Source organism: Oncorhynchus keta, unplaced genomic scaffold, assembly GCF_023373465.1.
Source record: "Oncorhynchus keta strain PuntledgeMale-10-30-2019 unplaced genomic scaffold, Oket_V2 Un_scaffold_7763_pilon_pilon, whole genome shotgun sequence".
Taxonomy (NCBI): Eukaryota; Metazoa; Chordata; class Actinopteri; order Salmoniformes; family Salmonidae; genus Oncorhynchus; species Oncorhynchus keta.
In genome coordinates this window covers 392524-412101 of record NW_026290998.1, presented here as the reverse complement: position 1 = coordinate 412101, position 19578 = coordinate 392524, and the positions used below count along the sequence as shown (strand labels likewise).

The window sequence follows — 19578 nt, the reverse complement described above, 5'->3', positions numbered from 1 at the left end:
TATATAACAAGTCATACTGTGGGGTGTTGGACCCAGTCAGGTCTTTATATAACAAGTCATACTGTGGGGTGTTGAACCCAGTCAGGTCTTTATATAACAAGTCATACTGTGGGGTGTTGAACCCAGTCAGGTCTTTATATAACAAGTCATACTGTGGGGTGTTGAACCCAGTCAGGTCTTTATATAACAAGTCATACTGTGGGGTGCTGGACCCAGTCAGGTCTTTATATAACAAGTCATACTGTGGGGTGTTGGACCTAGTCAGGTCTTTATATAACAAGTCATACTGTGGGGTGCTGGACCCAGTCAGGTCTTTTTATAACAATATAACAAGTCATACTGTGGGGTGTTGGACCCAGTCAGGTCTTTATATAACAAGTCATACTGTGGGGTGTTGGACCCAGTCAGGTCTTTATATAACAATATAACAAGTCATACTGTGGGGTGTTGAACCCAGTCAGGTCTTTATATAACAAGTCATACTGTGGGGTGTTGGACCCAGTCAGGTCTTTATATAACAAGTCATACTGTGGGGTGTTGAACCCAGTCAGGTCTTTATATAACAAGTCATACTGTGGGGTGTTGAACCCAGTCAGGTCTTTATATAACAAGTCATACTGTGGGGTGCTGGACCCAGTCAGGTCTTTATATAACAAGTCATACTGTGGGGTGTTGGACCCAGTCAGGTCTTTATATAACAAGTCATACTGTGGGGTGTTGGACCCAGTCAGGTCTTTATATAACAATATAACAAGTCATACTGTGGGGTGTTGAACCCAGTCAGGTCTTTATATAACAAGTCATACTGTGGGGTGTTGGACCCAGTCAGGTCTTTATATAACAAGTCATACTGTGGGGTGTTGGACCCAGTCAGGTCTCTATATAACAATATAACAAGTCATACTGTGGGGTGTTGAACCCAGTCAGGTCTTTATATAACAAGTCATACTGTGGGGTGTTGGACCCAGTCAGGTCTTTATATAACAAGTCATACTGTGGGGTGTTGGACCCAGTCAGGTCTTTATATAACAAGTCATACTGTGGGGTGCTGGACCCAGTCAGGTCTTTATATAACAAGTCATACTGTGGGGTGCTGGACCCAGTCAGGTCTTTATATAACAATATAACAAGTCATACTGTGGGGTGTTGAACCCAGTCAGGTCTTTATATAACAAGTCATACTGTGGGGTGCTGGACCCAGTCAGGTCTTTATATAACAAGTCATACTGTGGGGTGTTGGACCCAGTCAGGTCTTTATATAACAAGTCATACTGTGGGGTGCTGGACCCAGTCAGGTCTTTATATAACAAGTCATACTGTGGGGTGTTGGACCCAGTCAGGTCTTTATATAACAAGTCATACTGTGGGGTGTTGGACCCAGTCAGGTCTTTATATAACAAGTCATACTGTGGGGTGTTGGACCCAGTCAGGTCTTTATATAACAAGTCATACTGTGGGGTGCTGGACCCAGTCAGGTCTTTATATAACAAGTCATACTGTGGGGTGTTGGACCCAGTCAGGTCTTTATATAACTATATAACAAGTCATACTGTGGGGTGTTGGACCCAGTCAGGTCTTTATATAACAAGTCATACTGTGGGGTGTTGGACCCAGTCAGGTCTTTATATAACAATATAACAAGTCATACTGTGGGGTGCTGGGCCCAGTCAGGTCTTTATATAACAAGTCATACTGTGGGGTGCTGGACCCAGTCAGGTCTTTATATAACAAGTCATACTGTGGGGTGTTGGACCCAGTCAGGTCTTTATATAACAATTCATACTGTGGGGTGTTCAACCCAGTCAGGTCTTTATATAACAATATAACAAGTCATACTGTGGGGTGTTGGACCCAGTCAGGTCTTTATATAACAAGTCATACTGTGGGGTGCTGGACCCAGTCAGGTCTTTATATAACAAGTCATACTGTGGGGTGCTGGACCCAGTCAGGTCTTTATATAACAAGTCATACTGTGGGGTGCTGGACCCAGTCAGGTCTTTATATAACAAGTCATACTGTGGGGTGCTGGACCCAGTCAGGTCTTTATATAACAAGTCATACTGTGGGGTGTTGGACCCAGTCAGGACCTTTAACAGAACAATATATGTTATTACCTCGTACCCATGTATATAGCCATGTTATTACCTGGTACTTCCTGTATATAACCATGCTATTACCTGGTACTTCCTGTATATAACCATGTTATTACCTGGTACTCCCTGTATATAGCCATGTTATTACCTGGTACTCCCTGTATATAACCATGTTATTACCTGGTACTTCCTGTATATAGCCATGTTATTACCTGGTACTTCCTGTATATATCCATGTTATTACCTGGTACTCCCTGTATATAGCCATGTTATTACCTGGTACTCCCTTTATATAGCCATGTTATTACCTGGTACTCCCTGTATATAACCATGTTATTACCTGGTACTTCCTGTATATATCCATGTTATTACCTGGTACTCCCTTTATATAGCCATGTTATTACCTGGTACTCCCTGTATATAGCCATGTTATTACCTGGTACTCCCTGTATATAGCCATGTTATTACCTGGTACTCCCTGTATATAGCCATGTTACTACATGGTACTTCCTGTATATAGCCATGTTATTACCTGGCACTTCCTGTATATATCCATGTTATTACCTGGTACTTCCTGTATATATCCATGTTATTACCTGGTACTCCCTGTATATAGCCATGTTATTACCTGGTACTCCTTTATATAGCCATGTTATTACCTGGTACTCCCTGTATATAACCATGTTATTACCTGGTACTCCCTGTATATAACCATGTTATTACCTGGTACTCCCTGTATATAGCCATGTTATTACCTGGTACTTCCTGTATATAACCATGTTATTACCTGGTACTTCCTGTATATAGCCATGTTATTACCTGGTACTCCCTGTATATAGCCATGTTACTACCTAGTACTCCCTGTATATAACCGTGTTATTACCTGGTACTTACTCCCTGTATATAACCATGTTATTACCTGGTACTCCCTGTATATAGCCATGTTATTACCTCCCTGTATATAGCCATGTTATTACCTCCCTGTATATAACCATGTTATTACCTGGTACTCCCTTTATATAGCCATGTTATTATCCCTGTTATCGTTACTCAGTGTGTATTATGTTACTATTTTTCTGTTATTATGTCACTGTTAGTCTACACCTGTTGTTTACCAAGCATGTGACAAACACATTTAATTTGATTTGTTAGTGTGGGATTGGCATGCGGGGTGAGGGGTCCGTTTTGGATTCCTTATGGTACTGGGTCATCACTATGTCCTACTTATTGGTAGGAATAAGTTTGGTCCAAACCGGATGTTGGGTTCTATGTTTATTGAAAATTATTTGAATCCTATAAATTAAATTTATCTGAGATGAAGTTACATTTGAACAATATAATGATTGAGGAATGTAACTCCAGAACCAATCTGAGATAGTGGGTGTCATGGAACGACTCCATTGTGTTTTTTTATTGTCACCTTTATTTCACCAGGTAGGCTAGTTGAGAACAAGCTCTCATTTACAACTGCGACCTAGATATAGGTCTGTAGCAGTTTGTGTCTAGAGTGTCTCCCCCTTTGAAGAGGGGGATGACCGCGGCAGCTTTCCAATCTTAGGGGATCTCAGACAATACGAACGAGAGGTTGAACAGGCTAGTAATAAGGACTGCAACAATGTTTTGAGTATGATTTTAGAAAGAGAGTGTCCAGATTGTCTAGCCCGGCTGATTTGTAGGGGTCCAGATTTTGCAGCTCTTTCAGAACATCAGTTATCTGGATTTGGGTGAAGTAGAAATGGTGGGGGCTTGGGCAGGTTGCTGTGGGGGGTGCCGGGCAGTTGACCAGGGTAGGGGTAGCCAGGTGGAAAGCAGGGCAGTTGACTGGGGTAGGGGTAGCCAGGTGGAAAGCAGGGCAGTTGACCAGGGTAGGGGTAGCCAGGTGGAAAGCAGGGCAGTTGACCGGGGTAGAGGTAGCCAGGTGGAAAGCAGGGCAGTTGACCAGGGTAGGGGTAGCCAGGTAGAAAGCAGGGCAGTTGACTGGAGTAGGGGTAGCCAGGTGGAAAGCAGGGCAGTTGACCGGGGTAGGGGTAGCCAGGTGGAAAGCAGGGCAGTTGACTGGGGTAGAGGTAGCCAGGTGGAAAGCAGGGCAGTTGACCGGGATAGGAGGTAGCCAGGTGGAAAGCAGGGCAGTTGACTGGGGTAGAGGTAGCCAGGTGGAAAGCAGGGCAGTTGACCAGGGTAGAGGTAGCCAGGTGGAAAGCAGGGCAGTTGACTGGAGTAGGGGTAGCCAGGTGGAAAGCAGGGCAGTTGACTGGGGTAGAGGTAGCCAGGTGGAAAGCAGGGCAGTTGACCAGGGTAGGGGTAGCCAGGTGGAAAGCAGGGCAGTTGACTGGAGTAGGGGTAGCCAGGTGGAAAGCAGGGCAGTTGACCAGGGTAGAGGTAGCCAGGTGGAAAGCAGGGCAGTTGACCGGGGTAGGGGTAGCCAGGTGGAAAGCAGGGCAGTTGACCAGGGTAGAGGTAGCCAGGTGGAAAGCAGGGCAGTTGACTGGGGTAGAGGTAGCCAGGTGGAAAGCAGGGCAGTTGACCGGGGTAGGGGTAGCCAGGTGGAAAGCAGGGCAGTTGACTGGAGTAGGGGTAGCCAGGTGGAAAGCAGGGCAGTTGACCAGGGTAGAGGTAGCCAGGTGGAAAGCAGGGCAGTTGACCAGGGTAGGGGTAGCCAGGTGGAAAGCAGGGCAGTTGACCAGGGTAGAGGTAGCCAGGTGGAAAGCAGGGCAGTTGACTGGGGTAGAGGTAGCCAGGTGGAAAGCAGGGCAGTTGACCGGGGTAGAGGTAGCCAGGTGGAAAGCAGGGCAGTTGACCGGGGTAGGAGGTAGCCAGGTGGAAAGCAGGGCAGTTGACCAGAGTAGGGGTAGCCAGGTGGAAAGCAGGGCAGTTGACCAGGGTAGGGGTAGCCAGGTGGAAAGCAGGGCAGTTGACTGGGGTAGAGGTAGCCAGGTGGAAAGCAGGGCAGTTGACCAGAGTAGGGGTAGCCAGGTGGAAAGCAGGGCAGTTGACTGGGGTAGAGGTAGCCAGGTGGAAAGCAGGGCAGTTGACCAGAGTAGGGGTAGCCAGGTGGAAAGCAGGGCAGTTGACCGGGGTAGGGGTAGCCAGGTGGAAAGCAGGGCAGTTGACCAGGGTAGGGATAGCCAGGTGGAAAGCAGGGCAGTTGACCAGGGTAGGGGTAGCCAGGTGGAAAGCAGGGCAGTTGACCGGGGTAGAGGTAGCCAGGTGGAAAGCAGGGCAGTTGACCAGGGTAGGGGTAGCCAGGTGGAAAGCAGGGCAGTTGACTGGGGTAGAGGTAGCCAGGTGGAAAGCAGGGCAGTTGACCAGGGTAGAGGTAGCCAGGTGGAAAGCAGGGCAGTTGACCGGGGTAGGAGTAGCCAGGTGGAAAGCAGGGCAGTTGACCAGAGTAGGGGTAGCCAGGTGGAAAGCAGGGCAGTTGAAAAGGGTAGAGGTAGCCAGGTGGAAAGCAGGGCAGTTGACCAGAGTAGGGGTAGCCAGGTGGAAAGCAGGGCAGTTGACCAGGGTAGGGGTAGCCAGGTGGAAAGCAGGGCAGTTGACCGGGGTAGGAGGTAGCCAGGTGGAAAGCAGGGCAGTTGACCAGAGTAGGGGTAGCCAGGTGGAAAGCAGGGCAGTTGACCAGAGTAGGGGTAGCCAGGTGGAAAGCAGGGCAGTTGACCGGGGTAGAGGTAGCCAGGTGGAAAGCAGGGCAGTTGACCGGGGTAGGGGTAGCCAGGTGGAAAGCAGGGCAGTTGACCGGGGTAGGAGGTAGCCAGGTGGAAAGCAGGGCAGTTGACCAGAGTAGGGGTAGCCAGGTGGAAAGCAGGGCAGTTGACCGGGGTAGGAGTAGCCAGGTGGAAAGCAGGGCAGTTGACCGGAGTAGGGGTAGCCAGGTGGAAAGCAGGGCAGTTGACCGGGGTAGGGGTAGCCAGGTGGAAAGCAGGGCAGTTGACCGGAGTAGGGGTAGCCAGGTGGAAAGCAGGGCAGTTGACTGGGGTAGAGGTAGCCAGGTGGAAAGCAGGGCAGTTGACCAGAGTAGGGGTAGCCAGGTGGAAAGCAGGGCAGTTGACCGGGGTAGAGGTAGCCAGGTGGAAAGCAGGGCAGTTGACTGGGGTAGAGGTAGCCAGGTGGAAAGCAGGGCAGTTGACCGGGGTAGGAGTAGCCAGGTGGAAAGCAGGGCAGTTGACCGGAGTAGGGGTAGCCAGGTGGAAAGCAGGGCAGTTGACCGGGGTAGAGGTAGCCAGGTGGAAAAAAAAAGCAGGGCAGTTGACCGGGGTAGGGGTAACCAGGTGGAAAGCAGGGCAGTTGACCGGGGTAGAGGTAGCCAGGTGGAAAGCAGGGCAGTTGACCAGGGTAGAGGTAGCCAGGTGGAAAGCAGGGCAGTTGACCAGGGTAGAGGTAGCCAGGTGGAAAGCAGGGCAGTTGACCAGGGTAGAGGTAGCCAGGTGGAAAGCAGGGCAGTTGACCGGGGTAGAGGTAGCCAGGTGGAAAGCAGGGCAGTTGACCGGGGTAGAGGTAGCCAGGTGGAAAGCAGGGCAGTTGACCAGGGTAGAGGTAGCCAGGTGGAAAGCAGGGCAGTTGACCGGGGTAGAGGTAGCCAGGTGGAAAGCAGGGCAGTTGACCAGAGTAGGGGTAGCCAGGTGGAAAGCAGGGCAGTTGACCGGGGTAGGGGTAGCCAGGTGGAAAGCAGGGCAGTTGACCAGAGTAGGGGTAGCCAGGTGGAAAGCAGGGCAGTTGACCAGGGTAGAGGTAGCCAGGTGGAAAGCAGGGCAGTTGACCAGAGTAGGGGTAGCCAGGTGGAAAGCAGGGCAGTTGACCGGGGTAGAGGTAGCCAGGTGGAAAGCAGGGCAGTTGACCAGAGTAGGGGTAGCCAGGTGGAAAGCAGGGCAGTTGACCAGGGTAGAGGTAGCCAGGTGGAAAGCAGGGCAGTTGACCAGAGTAGGGGTAGCCAGGTGGAAAGCAGGGCAGTTGACCGGGGTAGAGGTAGCCAGGTGGAAAGCAGGGCAGTTGACCAGAGTAGGGGTAGCCAGGTGGAAAGCAGGGCAGTTGACTGGGGTAGAGGTAGCCAGGTGGAAAGCAGGGCAGTTGACCAGGGTAGAGGTAGCCAGGTGGAAAGCAGGGCAGTTGACCAGGGTAGAGGTAGCCAGGTGGAAAGCAGGGCAGTTGACCAGAGTAGGGGTAGCCAGGTGGAAAGCAGGGCAGTTGACCGGGGTAGAGGTAGCCAGGTGGAAAGCAGGGCAGTTGACCAGAGTAGGGGTAGCCAGGTGGAAAGCAGGGCAGTTGACCAGGGTAGAGGTAGCCAGGTGGAAAGCAGGGCCAGCTGTAGGAAAATGCTGCCCCCCCCCCACACCAGAAAAGCTTGTATTTTTCTACTATCACTGACTTTACTTTCTACTATCACTGACTTTACTTACTGATAAATAGTTTATTGAGGAAAATTGTACTTACTATGGTTGTGATATGTGGTTGTCCCGACTAGCTACCTTAAGATGAATGTACTGACTAGGACTGTAATATGTGGTTGTCCCACCTAGCTACCTTAAGATGAATGCACTAACTGGAAGTTAAATGACTAAAATGTGTGTGTGTGATGGTTGTGTTGTTACAGAGAGAGCTGTTGCGTTGTAAACAGGAGGTACGGAACCTGCGTGGAGTCAAGGTGAGTCTAACACACAGCTTACCAATATTCAAACCTTGACTGGAGGTTACCATGAAATTCTGGGCAAAAAGGCAAACTCATTTATTGAGTAAGATGACTCATTCATCACAAAACCTACTGATATTGCCAATTACTTTAATAAAGATTTTTTTCATTGGCAAGATTAGCAAATTTAGGCATGACATGCCAGCAACAAGCGCTGACACATACAAGTATAGCTGATCAAATTACGAAAGACAAGAATTGTAATTTTGAATTCCGTAAAGTGGAAATAATGAACAAATGATTGTCTATCAACAATGACAAGCCACCGGAGTCTTACAACTTGGAAAATCACTGAGGATTACAGCAGATGATATTGCCACTCCTATTCTCCGTATCTTTAATCTAAGCCTACTAGAAAGTGTGTTCCCTCAGGCCTGAAGGGAAGCTAAAGTCATTCTGCTCCCCAAGAATAGTAAAGTTTGATCCCTCAGGCCTGGAGGGAAGCTAAAGTCATTCTGCTACCCAAGAATAGTAAAGTGTGTTCCCTCAGGCCTGAAGGGAAGCTAAAGTCATTCTGCTCCCCAAGAATAGTAAAGTTTGATCCCTCAGGCCTGGAGGGAAGCTAAAGTCATTCTGCTACCCAAGAATAGTAAAGCCTCCTTTACTGGCTCAAATAGCCGACCAATCAGCCTGTTACCAACCCTTAGTAAACTTCTGGAAAAAATAGTGTTTGACCAGATACAATGCTATTTCACAGTAAACACTGCACTTACACGAATGACTGATGATTGGCTGAGAGAAATTGATGATAAAATGATTGTGGGTGCAGTCTTGTTAGACTTCAGTGCAGCTTTTGACATTATCGATCATAGTCTGCTGATAGAAAAACATAGGTGTTCTGGCTTTACACCCCCTGCTATATTGTGGATAAAGAGTTACACAGAGGGTGTTCTTTAAATTACAGGTTGTAATGCAACAAAATAGGAAAAATGGGGTGAATACTTTTGCAAGGCTCTGTATATGATATGGTCATTATTTGAACTCGCTAGCCAGCTAACTTAACGCTAGCCAGCTAACTTAACGCTAGCCAGCTAACTTAACGCTGGCCAGCTAACTTAACGCTAGCCAGCTAACTTAACGCTAGCCAGCTAACTTAACGCTGGCCAGCTAACTTAACGCTAGCCAGCTAACTTAATGCTAGCCAGCTAACTTAACGCTAGCCAGCTAACTTAACGCTAGCCAGCTAACATTGTTTTTTATAAAGTTTTGATGTCTACACTATTATTCTACAATGTAGCAAATAGTAAAAAATAAATAAGTGCTCTCTCTGTGTGCTCTCTCTCTCTCTCTCTCTCTCTGTGTGTGTGTGTGTGCTCTCTCTGTGTGCTCTCTCTCTCTGTGTGTGTGTGTGTGCTCTCTCTGTGTGCTCTCTCTCTCTGTGTGTGTGTGTGTGCTCTCTCTGTGTGTGTGTGTGTGTGCTCTCTCTGTGTGCTCTCTCTCTCTCTCTCTCTCTCTCTCTCTCTCTCTGTGTGTGTGTGTGCTCTCTCTGTGTGTGTGTGTGTGTGTGCTCTCTCTGTGTGCTCTCTCTCTCTCTCTCTCTCTCTCTCTCTCTCTCTCTCTCTCTCTGTGTGTGTGTGCTCTCTCTGTGCGTGTGTGTGTATATATGTATGTATGTATATATAGGAGGCACAGCAGCAAAGATTGTTTGCCCAGGAGGAGTGTATGTTGCAGCTAAAACAGGAGCAGCTCAGAGCCAGCATGACCCAGGACCAACTCACCAGCCTCAACGTATGACACATACCGCACACTCACTCAAAAACTTTATTTGAATCAACAAATCACATTACAGGTGAGAATAATTCAAGCATTTGATAGGTCATGGATATATGGACTCTCATGGATACAGAAAGCACCTTCTCCATACAGCTAGGCTGCCCATGACGGCTAACATGGAACAGTACCTCGCCCGTTGCTTTGCCTTGGTTTTAGACCTGCAATCTGAAGGCCACATACTGTCAGCCTATGTACATGGCAGAGACTTCCAAATACCAGCGCTACAAGTTTGCAGTGATAAACAGGGCTGCCCGACATGACACGAGGGGCTGGTATTTTGCTAAATTGTCAGCACAGGTCTGTTCCATGTAGAAGTCAAAAGAGCAACAGACTTGTGTCCTTAACCAAACTCAGTAAGGTCATCTGATAACATCAGTTAATTTTGGATTAATTTCCCTTTTGTAGAAGAAGACAAAAAGGATTCATCCAAATGCATTTGGTGTGTCATAGTGGTTGAACAAACTTAAACTTACACCTTTTTTCAATTCTGAATATCATATCATAGAGAAACACCCTTTATGAATTAAACAGTAATCAAAGAGGTAACTGTAATCTCATATTTTCACTAAATGTATTCGCAATAATTTCTTACGATCGACAAAAACTTTTGAACATTAGATCGGCAGTTACTAACCTCAATTTCGGCTTTGGCTTTGACTCATCCGCCCTGGGCTCTTTATGTACCTCCGAGCCAATCTACGGGCTACCCAAGAGGGAACCCCCAAGAGGGAACCCCCAAGAGGGAACCCCCAAGAGGGAACGCCTGCAAAAAAAGAGGCAGGAGATCAGGCGTCCTGTTGAGACTAAAGCAAATGGAAAACTGGCCACCACTTCCCTCCATTCTATTGGCCAATCATTTGAAAATAAGATGGATGACCTCCTATCAACGGGACTCTCGTAACTGCAATATGATTTGTTTTTCTGAAACATGGCTTTCGGACAAGATACCCCCCATGACTATCCAACTCCATGGATTCTCTATTCACCTGAGCAGACGGGTCATTGGATTCAGGGATTCCAGAGGGGGAAGAGTCTCTTCATCAACAGCAGACTTCTCAACCTATTGTTCACCCATCTTGGAATACCGAATGGTCAAATGCCAACCCTTCTACCTCCCGAGAGAGTTTTCATCTGTTGTCATGACTGCTGTATATATGCCACCTCAGGACAACCACAACAAGCTGGCACTAACCAACTGTATGAGGCTATAAACAAGCAGGAAGCCATGCTGCTTTTCTTGTTGCCTGTGATTTTTTTCTTTCTGTGATGCCTAACATTTATCATCATGTCTCCTTCGCCACTAGGGGGTGATAAAGACCTAAACCACTGTTACTGCTACAACCCACAAGCAAGCATACAAGGCCCTCCCTTACAGGGCCGGCAGCCTTGCAAGGGTTAGCACGTTTAAATGCTTTACTCACGTTGGCTGCGGTGAAGGAGAGCTCTCAGGTTTTGGTAGCGGGTCGTGTCGTTGGCACTGTATTGACCTCAAAGCTAGCAAAGAAGTTGTTTAGTTTGTCTGGGAGCAGGACATCGTGGTCAGCGACGGGGGAGGTTTTCTTTTTGTAGTCTGTGATTGACTGTAGACCCTGCCACATACCTCTCGTGTCTGAGCCGTTGAACTTTGATTCTACTTTGTCTCTATACTGACGCTTAGCTTGTTTGATTGCCTTGCGGAGGGAATAGCTACACTGTTTATATTCGGTCATGTTTCCGGTCGCCTTGCCCTGATTTAAAACAGTGGTTCGCACTTTCAGTTTTGCACGAATGCTGCCATCAATCCACGGTTTCTGGTTGGGGAATGTTGTATAGTTGCAGTGGGTACAACATCACCATTGCACTTGCTAATAAACTTTCTCACCGAATTCATCAATGTTATTGTTTGCCACTATGCGGAACATATCCCAATCCACGTGATTGAAGCAATTATGAAGCGTGGAATCAGATTGGTCGGACCAGCGTTGAGCAGATCTGAGCATGGGCATTTCCTGTTTTAGTTTCTGTCTATAGGCTGGGAGCAACAAAATGGAGTCATGGTCAGATTTTCCGAAAGGAGGGCGGGGCAGGGCTTTGTATGCGTCACGGAACAATGATCCAGGGTTTTACCAGCCCTGGTAGCACAATCGATATGCTAATACATTTAGGGAGTCTTGTTTTCAGATTAGCCTTGTTAAAATCCCCAGCTACAATGAATGCAGCCTCAGGATATGTGGTTTCCAGTTTACATAGAGTCAAATAAAGTTCGTTCAGGGCCATCGATGTGTCTGCTTGGGGGGGATATATACGGCTGTGATTATAATCGAATGTGGTCAACATTTGATTGTAAGGAATTCTAGGTCAGGTGAGCAAAAGGACTTGAGTTCCTGTATGTTATGATCACACCACAACTCGTTAATCATAAGGCCCCTCCTCTTACCAGAAATATGTTTGTTTCTGTCTGCACGATGCGTGAAGAAACCAGGTGGCTGTACCGACTCCGACAGCGTGTCTCGAGTGAGCCACGCTTCCGTGAAACGCAGAACGTTACAATCTCTGATGTCACTCTGGAAGGCAACCCTTGCTCGGATTTCGTCTACCTTGTTGTCAAGAGAGGCAAGGATGCCCGAGAGGCAGCCTCAAACATTTTTTGAGTGTGCACACGAGGAGTGTGGCAGAGTCAGGTTGGAGACCTGAGCCCACTCCCCGTGCTTACCGTGGCTAACATGTGAGGTCAGGCCCCGTGCTATAGGGTGATGCTCACGGTGTCGCGGCGGAGCATTCACAAGCCGGTGTGCTCTGTGCTCCAGACCGCCAGTGCGCCTCCACGGCCCAGTTTATCCGGTGCCTCGGCCAAGGAAGAGGCCTCCTGTATGTCTCCCCAGCCTGGTGAGTCCTGTGCCTGTTCCCAGAACCAGGTATCCTGTGTATCTCCCCAGCCCGGTTCGACCTGCACTCTGGAGCCGGGCTAAAGTGGTCATCCAGCCTGAATGAGTGGTGGCCAAGGCTGCGCCCCAGAGCTCCAGTGCTCCGCCACAGCCCGGTTCGTCCGGTGCCTCCTCTACGCACCAGGCCTCCTGTAGGTCTCCCCAGCCTGGTGGGCCCTGTAGCAGCCCCACGCATCAGGCTGTCTCTGCGTCTCCTCCCTCCAGAGTCGCCCTCCAGTCCAGAGCTTCCAGAGGCGCCCTCCAGTCCAGAGCTTCCAGAGGCGCCCTCCAGTCCAGAGCTTCCAGAGGCGCCCTCCAGTCCAGAGCTTCCAGAGGCGCCCTCCAGTCCAGAGCTTCCAGAGGCGCCCTCCAGTCCAGAGCTTCCAGAGGCGCCCTCCAGTCCAGAGCTTCCAGAGGCGCCCTCCAGTCCAGAGCTTCCAGAGGCGCCCTCCAGTCCAGAGCTTCCAGAGGCGCCCTCCAGTCCAGAGCTTCCAGAGTCGCCCTCCAGTCCAGAGCTTCCAGAGGCGCCCTCCAGTCCAGAGCTTCCAGAGTCGCCCTCCAGTCCAGAGCTTCCAGAGGCGCCCTCCAGTCCAGAGCTTCCAGAGTCGCCCTCCAGTCCGGAGCTCTCTACGAGGGTTTATTTGATTACAATATTTTAGCTGTTAATGTAACTGGTTACCGTTTTTTGGTAATCAGATGACATGTAATCCTTTACTTCCCAACCATCGTCAACATCAAACCAACTTCCTCTTACACAAGAATGTTAATGGATGTGTTCTGGCTATCAGGTCAATGAGGAGGTCTGACAATTCACTGATAGTGGGGCTACCTGTCTCACCGCAGTAGCTATTAAGTTCCTTCTACACACACACACACATACACACACACACACACTCCCATCCACATTGACCCAGTCGGTTGTGTCATAGGCGGAGCTACAGAGGAAGTTGGATGAGAGGAGCAGGTTGCTGAGTGAGTGCAAGGTAAGAGACACATCCCCTCTCTCTCTCTCTTTCTCTCTCTGAGGTCTACAACCTGGAACTGTACAGGGGAGCAGGATGTTCCATTAATGTGTGTGTGTGTGTGTGTGTGTGTGTGTGTGTGTGTGTGTGTGTGTGTGTGTGTGTGTGTGTGTGTGTGTGTGTGTGTGTGTGTGTGTGTGTGTGTGTGTGTGTGTGTGTGTGTGTGTGTGTGTGTGTGTGTGTGTGTGTGTGTCTGTATGTAGAAGGAACTTGGACAGAAGGACCGACTGCTGCAGCAGCACAAACACAAACTGGAGGAGAGCCAGCTGCAGAAGGTAGTGACACACAGACAGACACTACACCACAGATCTTTGTTCTTTTTTTCAGTTTTACATATACATCATGTGTGTGTACAGGCTGGCTTGCAGAGAGAGCTGGAGTGTAAAGACAACATGTTGCAGGAGATGATGAGTTGTCATGGTGACCAGGCCCCGCCCCACCTCACGGCCACACCCCTTCCCTCTGGGGTAAGTCTCCTGGCTTTTATTTAGAAAAGAGCCAGGCAACAAATGCAGCTACTTTTGAGGCTACCTTGGAGAGTTTAGCCACTGAGGGTTTTTTAAAGCTGCCTTGGAGAGTTTAGCCACTGAGGGTTTTAACGAAGCTGCCTTGGAGAGTTTAGCCACTGAGGGTTTTTTGAAGCTGCCTTGGAGAGTTTAGCCACTGAGGGTTTTTTGAAGCTGCCTTGGAGAGTTTAGCCACTGAGGGTTTTTTGAAGCTGCCTTGGAGAGTTTAGCCACTGAGGGTTTTATCGAAGCTGCCTTGGAGAGTTTAGCCACTGAGGGTTTTTTGAAGCTGCCTTGGAGAGTTTAGCCACTGAGGGTTTTATCGAAGCTGCCTTGGAGAGTTTAGCCACTGAGGGTTTTATCGAAGCTGCCTTGGAGAGTTTAGCCACTGAGGGTTTTATCGAAGCTGCCTTGGAGAGTTTAGCCACTGAGGGTTTTATCGAAGCTGCCTTGGAGAGTTTAGCCACTGAGGGTTTTATCGAAGCTGCCTTGGAGAGTTTAGCCACTGAGGGTTTTATCGAAGCTGCCTTGGAGAGTTTAGCCACTGAGGGTTTTTTGAAGCTGCCTTGGAGAGTTTAGCCACTGAGGGTTTTTTGAAGCTGCCTTGGAGAGTTTAGCCACTGAGGGTTTTTTGAAGCTGCCTTGGAGAGTTTAGCCACTGAGGGTTTTTTGAAGCTGCCTTGGAGAGTTTAGCCACTGAGGGTTTTATCGAAGCTGCCTTGGAGAGTTTAGCCACTGAGGGTTTTATCGAAGCTGCCTTGGAGAGTTTAGCCACTGAGGGTTTTATCGAAGCTGCCTTGGAGAGTTTAGCCACTGAGGGTTTTATCGAAGCTGCCTTGGAGAGTTTAGCCACTGAGGGTTTTATCGAAGCTGCCTTGGAGAGTTTAGCCACTGAGGGTTTTAACGAAGCTGCCTTGGAGAGTTTAGCCACTGAGGGTTTTATCGAAGCTGCCTTGGAGAGTTTAGCCACTGAGGGTTTTATCGAAGCTGCCTTGGAGAGTTTAGCCACTGAGGGTTTTTTGAAGCTGCCTTGGAGAGTTTAGCCACTGAGGGTTTTTTGAAGCTGCCTTGGAGAGTTTAGCCACTGAGGGTTTTTTGAAGCTGCCTTGGAGAGTTTAGCCACTGAGGGTTTTATCGAAGCTGCCTTGGAGAGTTTAGCCACTGAGGGTTTTTTGAAGCTGCCTTGGAGAGTTTAGCCACTGAGGGTTTTATCGAAGCTGCCTTGGAGAGTTTAGCCACTGAGGGTTTTATCGAAGCTGCCTTGGAGAGTTTAGCCACTGAGGGTTTTATCGAAGCTGCCTTGGAGAGTTTAGCCACTGAGGGTTTTATCGAAGCTGCCTTGGAGAGTTTAGCCACTGAGGGTTTTATCGAAGCTGCCTTGGAGAGTTTAGCCACTGAGGGTTTTTGAAGCTGCCTTGGAGAGTTTAGCCACTGAGGGTTTTTTGAAGCTGCCTTGGAGAGTTTAGCCACTGAGGGTTTTTTGAAGCTGCCTTGGAGAGTTTAGCCACTGAGGGTTTTATCGAAGCTGCCTTGGAGAGTTTAGCCACTGAGGGTTTTATCGAAGCTGCCTTGGAGAGTTTAGCCACTGAGGGTTTTATCGAAGCTGCCTTGGAGAGTTTAGCCACTGAGGGTTTTATCGAAGCTGCCTTGGAGAGTTTAGCCACTGAGGGTTTTATCGAAGCTGCCTTGGAGAGTTTAGCCACTGAGGGTTTTAACGAAGCTGCCTTGGAGAGTTTAGCCACTGAGGGTTTTATCGAAGCTGCCTTGGAGAGTTTAGCCACTGAGGGTTTTATCGAAGCTGCCTTGGAGAGTTTAGCCACTGAGGGTTTTTTGAAGCTGCCTTGGAGAGTTTAGCCACTGAGGGTTTTATCGAAGCTGCCTTGGAGAGTTTAGCCACTGAGGGTTTTATCGAAGCTGCCTTGGAGAGTTTAGTCACTGAGGGTTTTATCGAAGCTGCCTTGGAGAGTTTAGCCACTGAGGGTTTTATCGAAGCTGCCTTGGAGAGTTTAGCCACTGAGGGTTTTATCGAAGCTGCCTTGGAGAGTTTAGCCACTGAGGGTTTTATCGAAGCTGCCTTGGAGAGTTTAGCCACTGAGGGTTTTATCGAAGCTGCCTTGGAGAGTTTAGCCACTGAGGGTTTTATCGAAGCTGCCTTGGAGAGTTTAGCCACTGAGGGTTTTATCGAAGCTGCCTTGGAGAGTTTAGCCACTGAGGGTTTTATCGAAGCTGCCTTGGAGAGTTTAGCCACTGAGGGTTTTATCGAAGCTGCCTTGGAGAGTTTAGCCACTGAGGGTTTTAACGAAGCTGCCTTGGAGAGTTTAGCCACTGAGGGTTTTATCGAAGCTGCCTTGGAGAGTTTAGCCACTGAGGGTTTTAACGAAGCTGCCTTGGAGAGTTTAGCCACTGAGGGTTTTAACGAAGCTGCCTTGGAGAGTTTAGCCACTGAGGGTTTTATCGAAGCTGCCTTGGAGAGTTTAGCCACTGAGGGTTTTAACGAAGCTGCCTTGGAGAGTTTAGCCACTGAGGGTTTTATCGAAGCTGCCTTGGAGAGTTTAGCCACTGAGGGTTTTTTGAAGCTGCCTTCAATGGCAAAAAAAAGAGGCCAATAATAGATTTGATTGATCTGGGGGCCTACAAAAGGGGCCGCCTGTTGCCGATCCCCGATCTAGTGCCTTCTGGCGAAAAGCCAATAGTGATTCTCACAGAAAAAACATTGGGAACACTGCTGGCAGTTTTATGGAACTACAGAAACGTGGACATAATTCTTCTTCTTCAGCACTGAACTCCTATTACACTTTTAAACTGGAAACGCAGCTCAGACTTTTATATTTGTGTAAACTGGTCTGGATTGACATTTTCACATCTTTTCTACTTTTTTAAACTATTAAACTTTGCGTCCCTCCGTCCGTCCATTTCATGGCATTTCCTCAACATTCTAAAGGTCCCATTGTGATGTCATCACTTCCAACATTCCATCGACTGTAAATCCAACAATGCAACTTTTTGACAGAAATCAGCAACTTCCACCACTTTTCCAACAATTTAGACAAGTTAGATGATATGATAACTTGGTCTAGTTCCTTGCAATTCAAATTATTATCTGGTACCGATCCAACGTTATAGCTGTTTTAGGAACCGCATCAACAACATTTTCGGGAACTTTTTAGAGCTGTTTTAGTAACCCATCTACTGCTTTCATTAAATATGCAGTAAGTCATGTCAGAAGGCAGCAGATTCATTACTTACCAACAACAGCTGCAAATGTCAATGAATCTACTGTACATCACATTTAAAGTTCACTTTCCTTGCTTTGTCTAACAACACTATCATGAATCTAGAAAATACGTTAACCTACGTAGCTACTGACCACAACCACTGACCATAACTAGCTACTGACCACAACCACTGACCATAACTAGCTACTGACCACAACCACTGACCATAACTAGCTACTGACCACAACCACTAACCCTAACTAGTGACTGACCACAACTACTGACCATAAATAGCTACTGACCACAACTACTGACTACAACTACTGACCATAAATATCTACTGACCACAACTACTGATCACAACCACAAAACTACTGACCATAGCTAGCTACTGACCACAATGACACAAATACTGACCACAACTAGCTACTGACCACAACTACTGACCACAACGACACAAATATTGACCACAACTACTGAACCTCAACCACCTAACTACTGACCACATCTACTGACCACAACTACTGACTACAACTACTGACCATAAATATCTACTGACCACAACTACTGATCACAACCACAAAACTACTGACCATAGCTAGCTACTGACCACAATGACACAAATACTGACCACAACTAGCTACTGACCACAACGACACAAATATTGACCACAACTACTGAACCTCAACCACCTAACTACTGACCACATCTACTGACCACAACTACTGACTACAACTACTGACCATAATTAGCTACTGACCACAACTGCCCACAACTACTGAACCACACAACTAATTATCACAACCACAAAGCTACTGACCGCAAATGACCACAACCACAAAACTACTGACTACAACTACAATTACTTACCACAACTATTGAACCACACAACTACTTACCAAAACTACTGACAACTACTGACCACAACAAATGAACCACACAACTTCTGACCAAATATACTGACCAAAACCACACAACTACTGAACCACACAACTTATGACCACAAACACAAAACTACTGGCCACTACTGTCCACAACTACTGTCCACAACTACTGTCCACAACTACTGACCACAACTACTGACCACAGCAACTGACCACAACTACTGTCCACAACTACTGACCACAGCAACTGACCACAACTACTGTCCACAACAACTGACCACAGCAACTGACCACAACTACTGTCCACAACTACTGACCACAGCAACTGACCACAACTACTGTCCACAACTACTGACCACAGCAACTGACCACAACTACTGTCCACAACTACTGACCACAGCAACTGACCACAGCAACTGACCACAACTACTGTCCACAGCTACTGACCACAGCAACTGACCACAACTACTGACCACAGCAACTGACCACAACTACTGTCCACAACTACTGACCACAGCAACTGACCACAACTACTGTCCACAACTACTGACCACAGCAACTGACCACAGCAACTGACCACAACTACTGTCCACAACTACTGACCACAGCAACTGACCGCAACTACTGTCCACAACTACTGACCACAGCAACTGACCACAACTACTGACCACAACTACTGTCCACAACTACTGTCCACAACTACTGACCACAGCAACTGACCACAACTACTGTCCACAACTACTGACCACAGCAACTGACCACAGCAACTGACCACAACTACTGTCCACAACTACTGACCACAGCAACTGACCGCAACTACTGTCCACAACTACTGACCACAGCAACTGACCACAACTACTGTCCACAACTACTGACCACAGCAACTGACCACAACTACTGTCCACAACTACTGACCACAGCAACTGACCACAACTACTGTCCACAACTACTGACCACAGCAACTGACCACAGCAACTGACCACAACTACTGTCCACAACTACTGACCACAACTACTGTCCACAACTACTGACCACAGCAACTGACCACAACTACTGTCCACAACTACTGACCACAGCAACTGACCACAACTACTGTCCACAACTACTGACCACAGCAACTGTCCACAACTACTGACCACAGCAACTGACCACAGCAACTGACCACACCTACTGACCACAGCAACTGATCACAGCAACTGACCACAAAACTACTGATCAAAATGACTGACCACTACTGACCACAACTAGCTATTGACCACAACCATAGAACTACTGACCACAAATACTGAACCACACACCTACATACCAAAACTACTGACCACAACCACATAACTACTGACTACATCTACTGACCACAACCACACCACTACTGAATCACACACATACTTACCAACACTACTGACCACAAATACTGAACCACACAACTAATGACCACAACCATAAAACTACTGACCACAACTACTGACCACAACTACTGACCACAACTAAAATTATAACTA

The 19578-nt window shown here is 47.9% G+C and overlaps 1 protein-coding gene across 1 annotated transcript in view; it reads left to right on the top strand.

The window, feature by feature from the left end:
* Positions 1–19578, top strand: part of LOC118371846 (dixin-like) — an 82705-nt gene that overhangs the window by 46913 nt on the left and 16214 nt on the right. The window contains exons 10-14 of the mRNA XM_052517402.1: positions 7681–7731; positions 9400–9504; positions 13382–13435; positions 13678–13749; positions 13831–13941. Coding sequence (XP_052373362.1) covers positions 7681–7731; positions 9400–9504; positions 13382–13435; positions 13678–13749; positions 13831–13941 — 393 coding nt within the window. The remainder of the gene's footprint in view (positions 1–7680; positions 7732–9399; positions 9505–13381; positions 13436–13677; positions 13750–13830; positions 13942–19578) is intronic.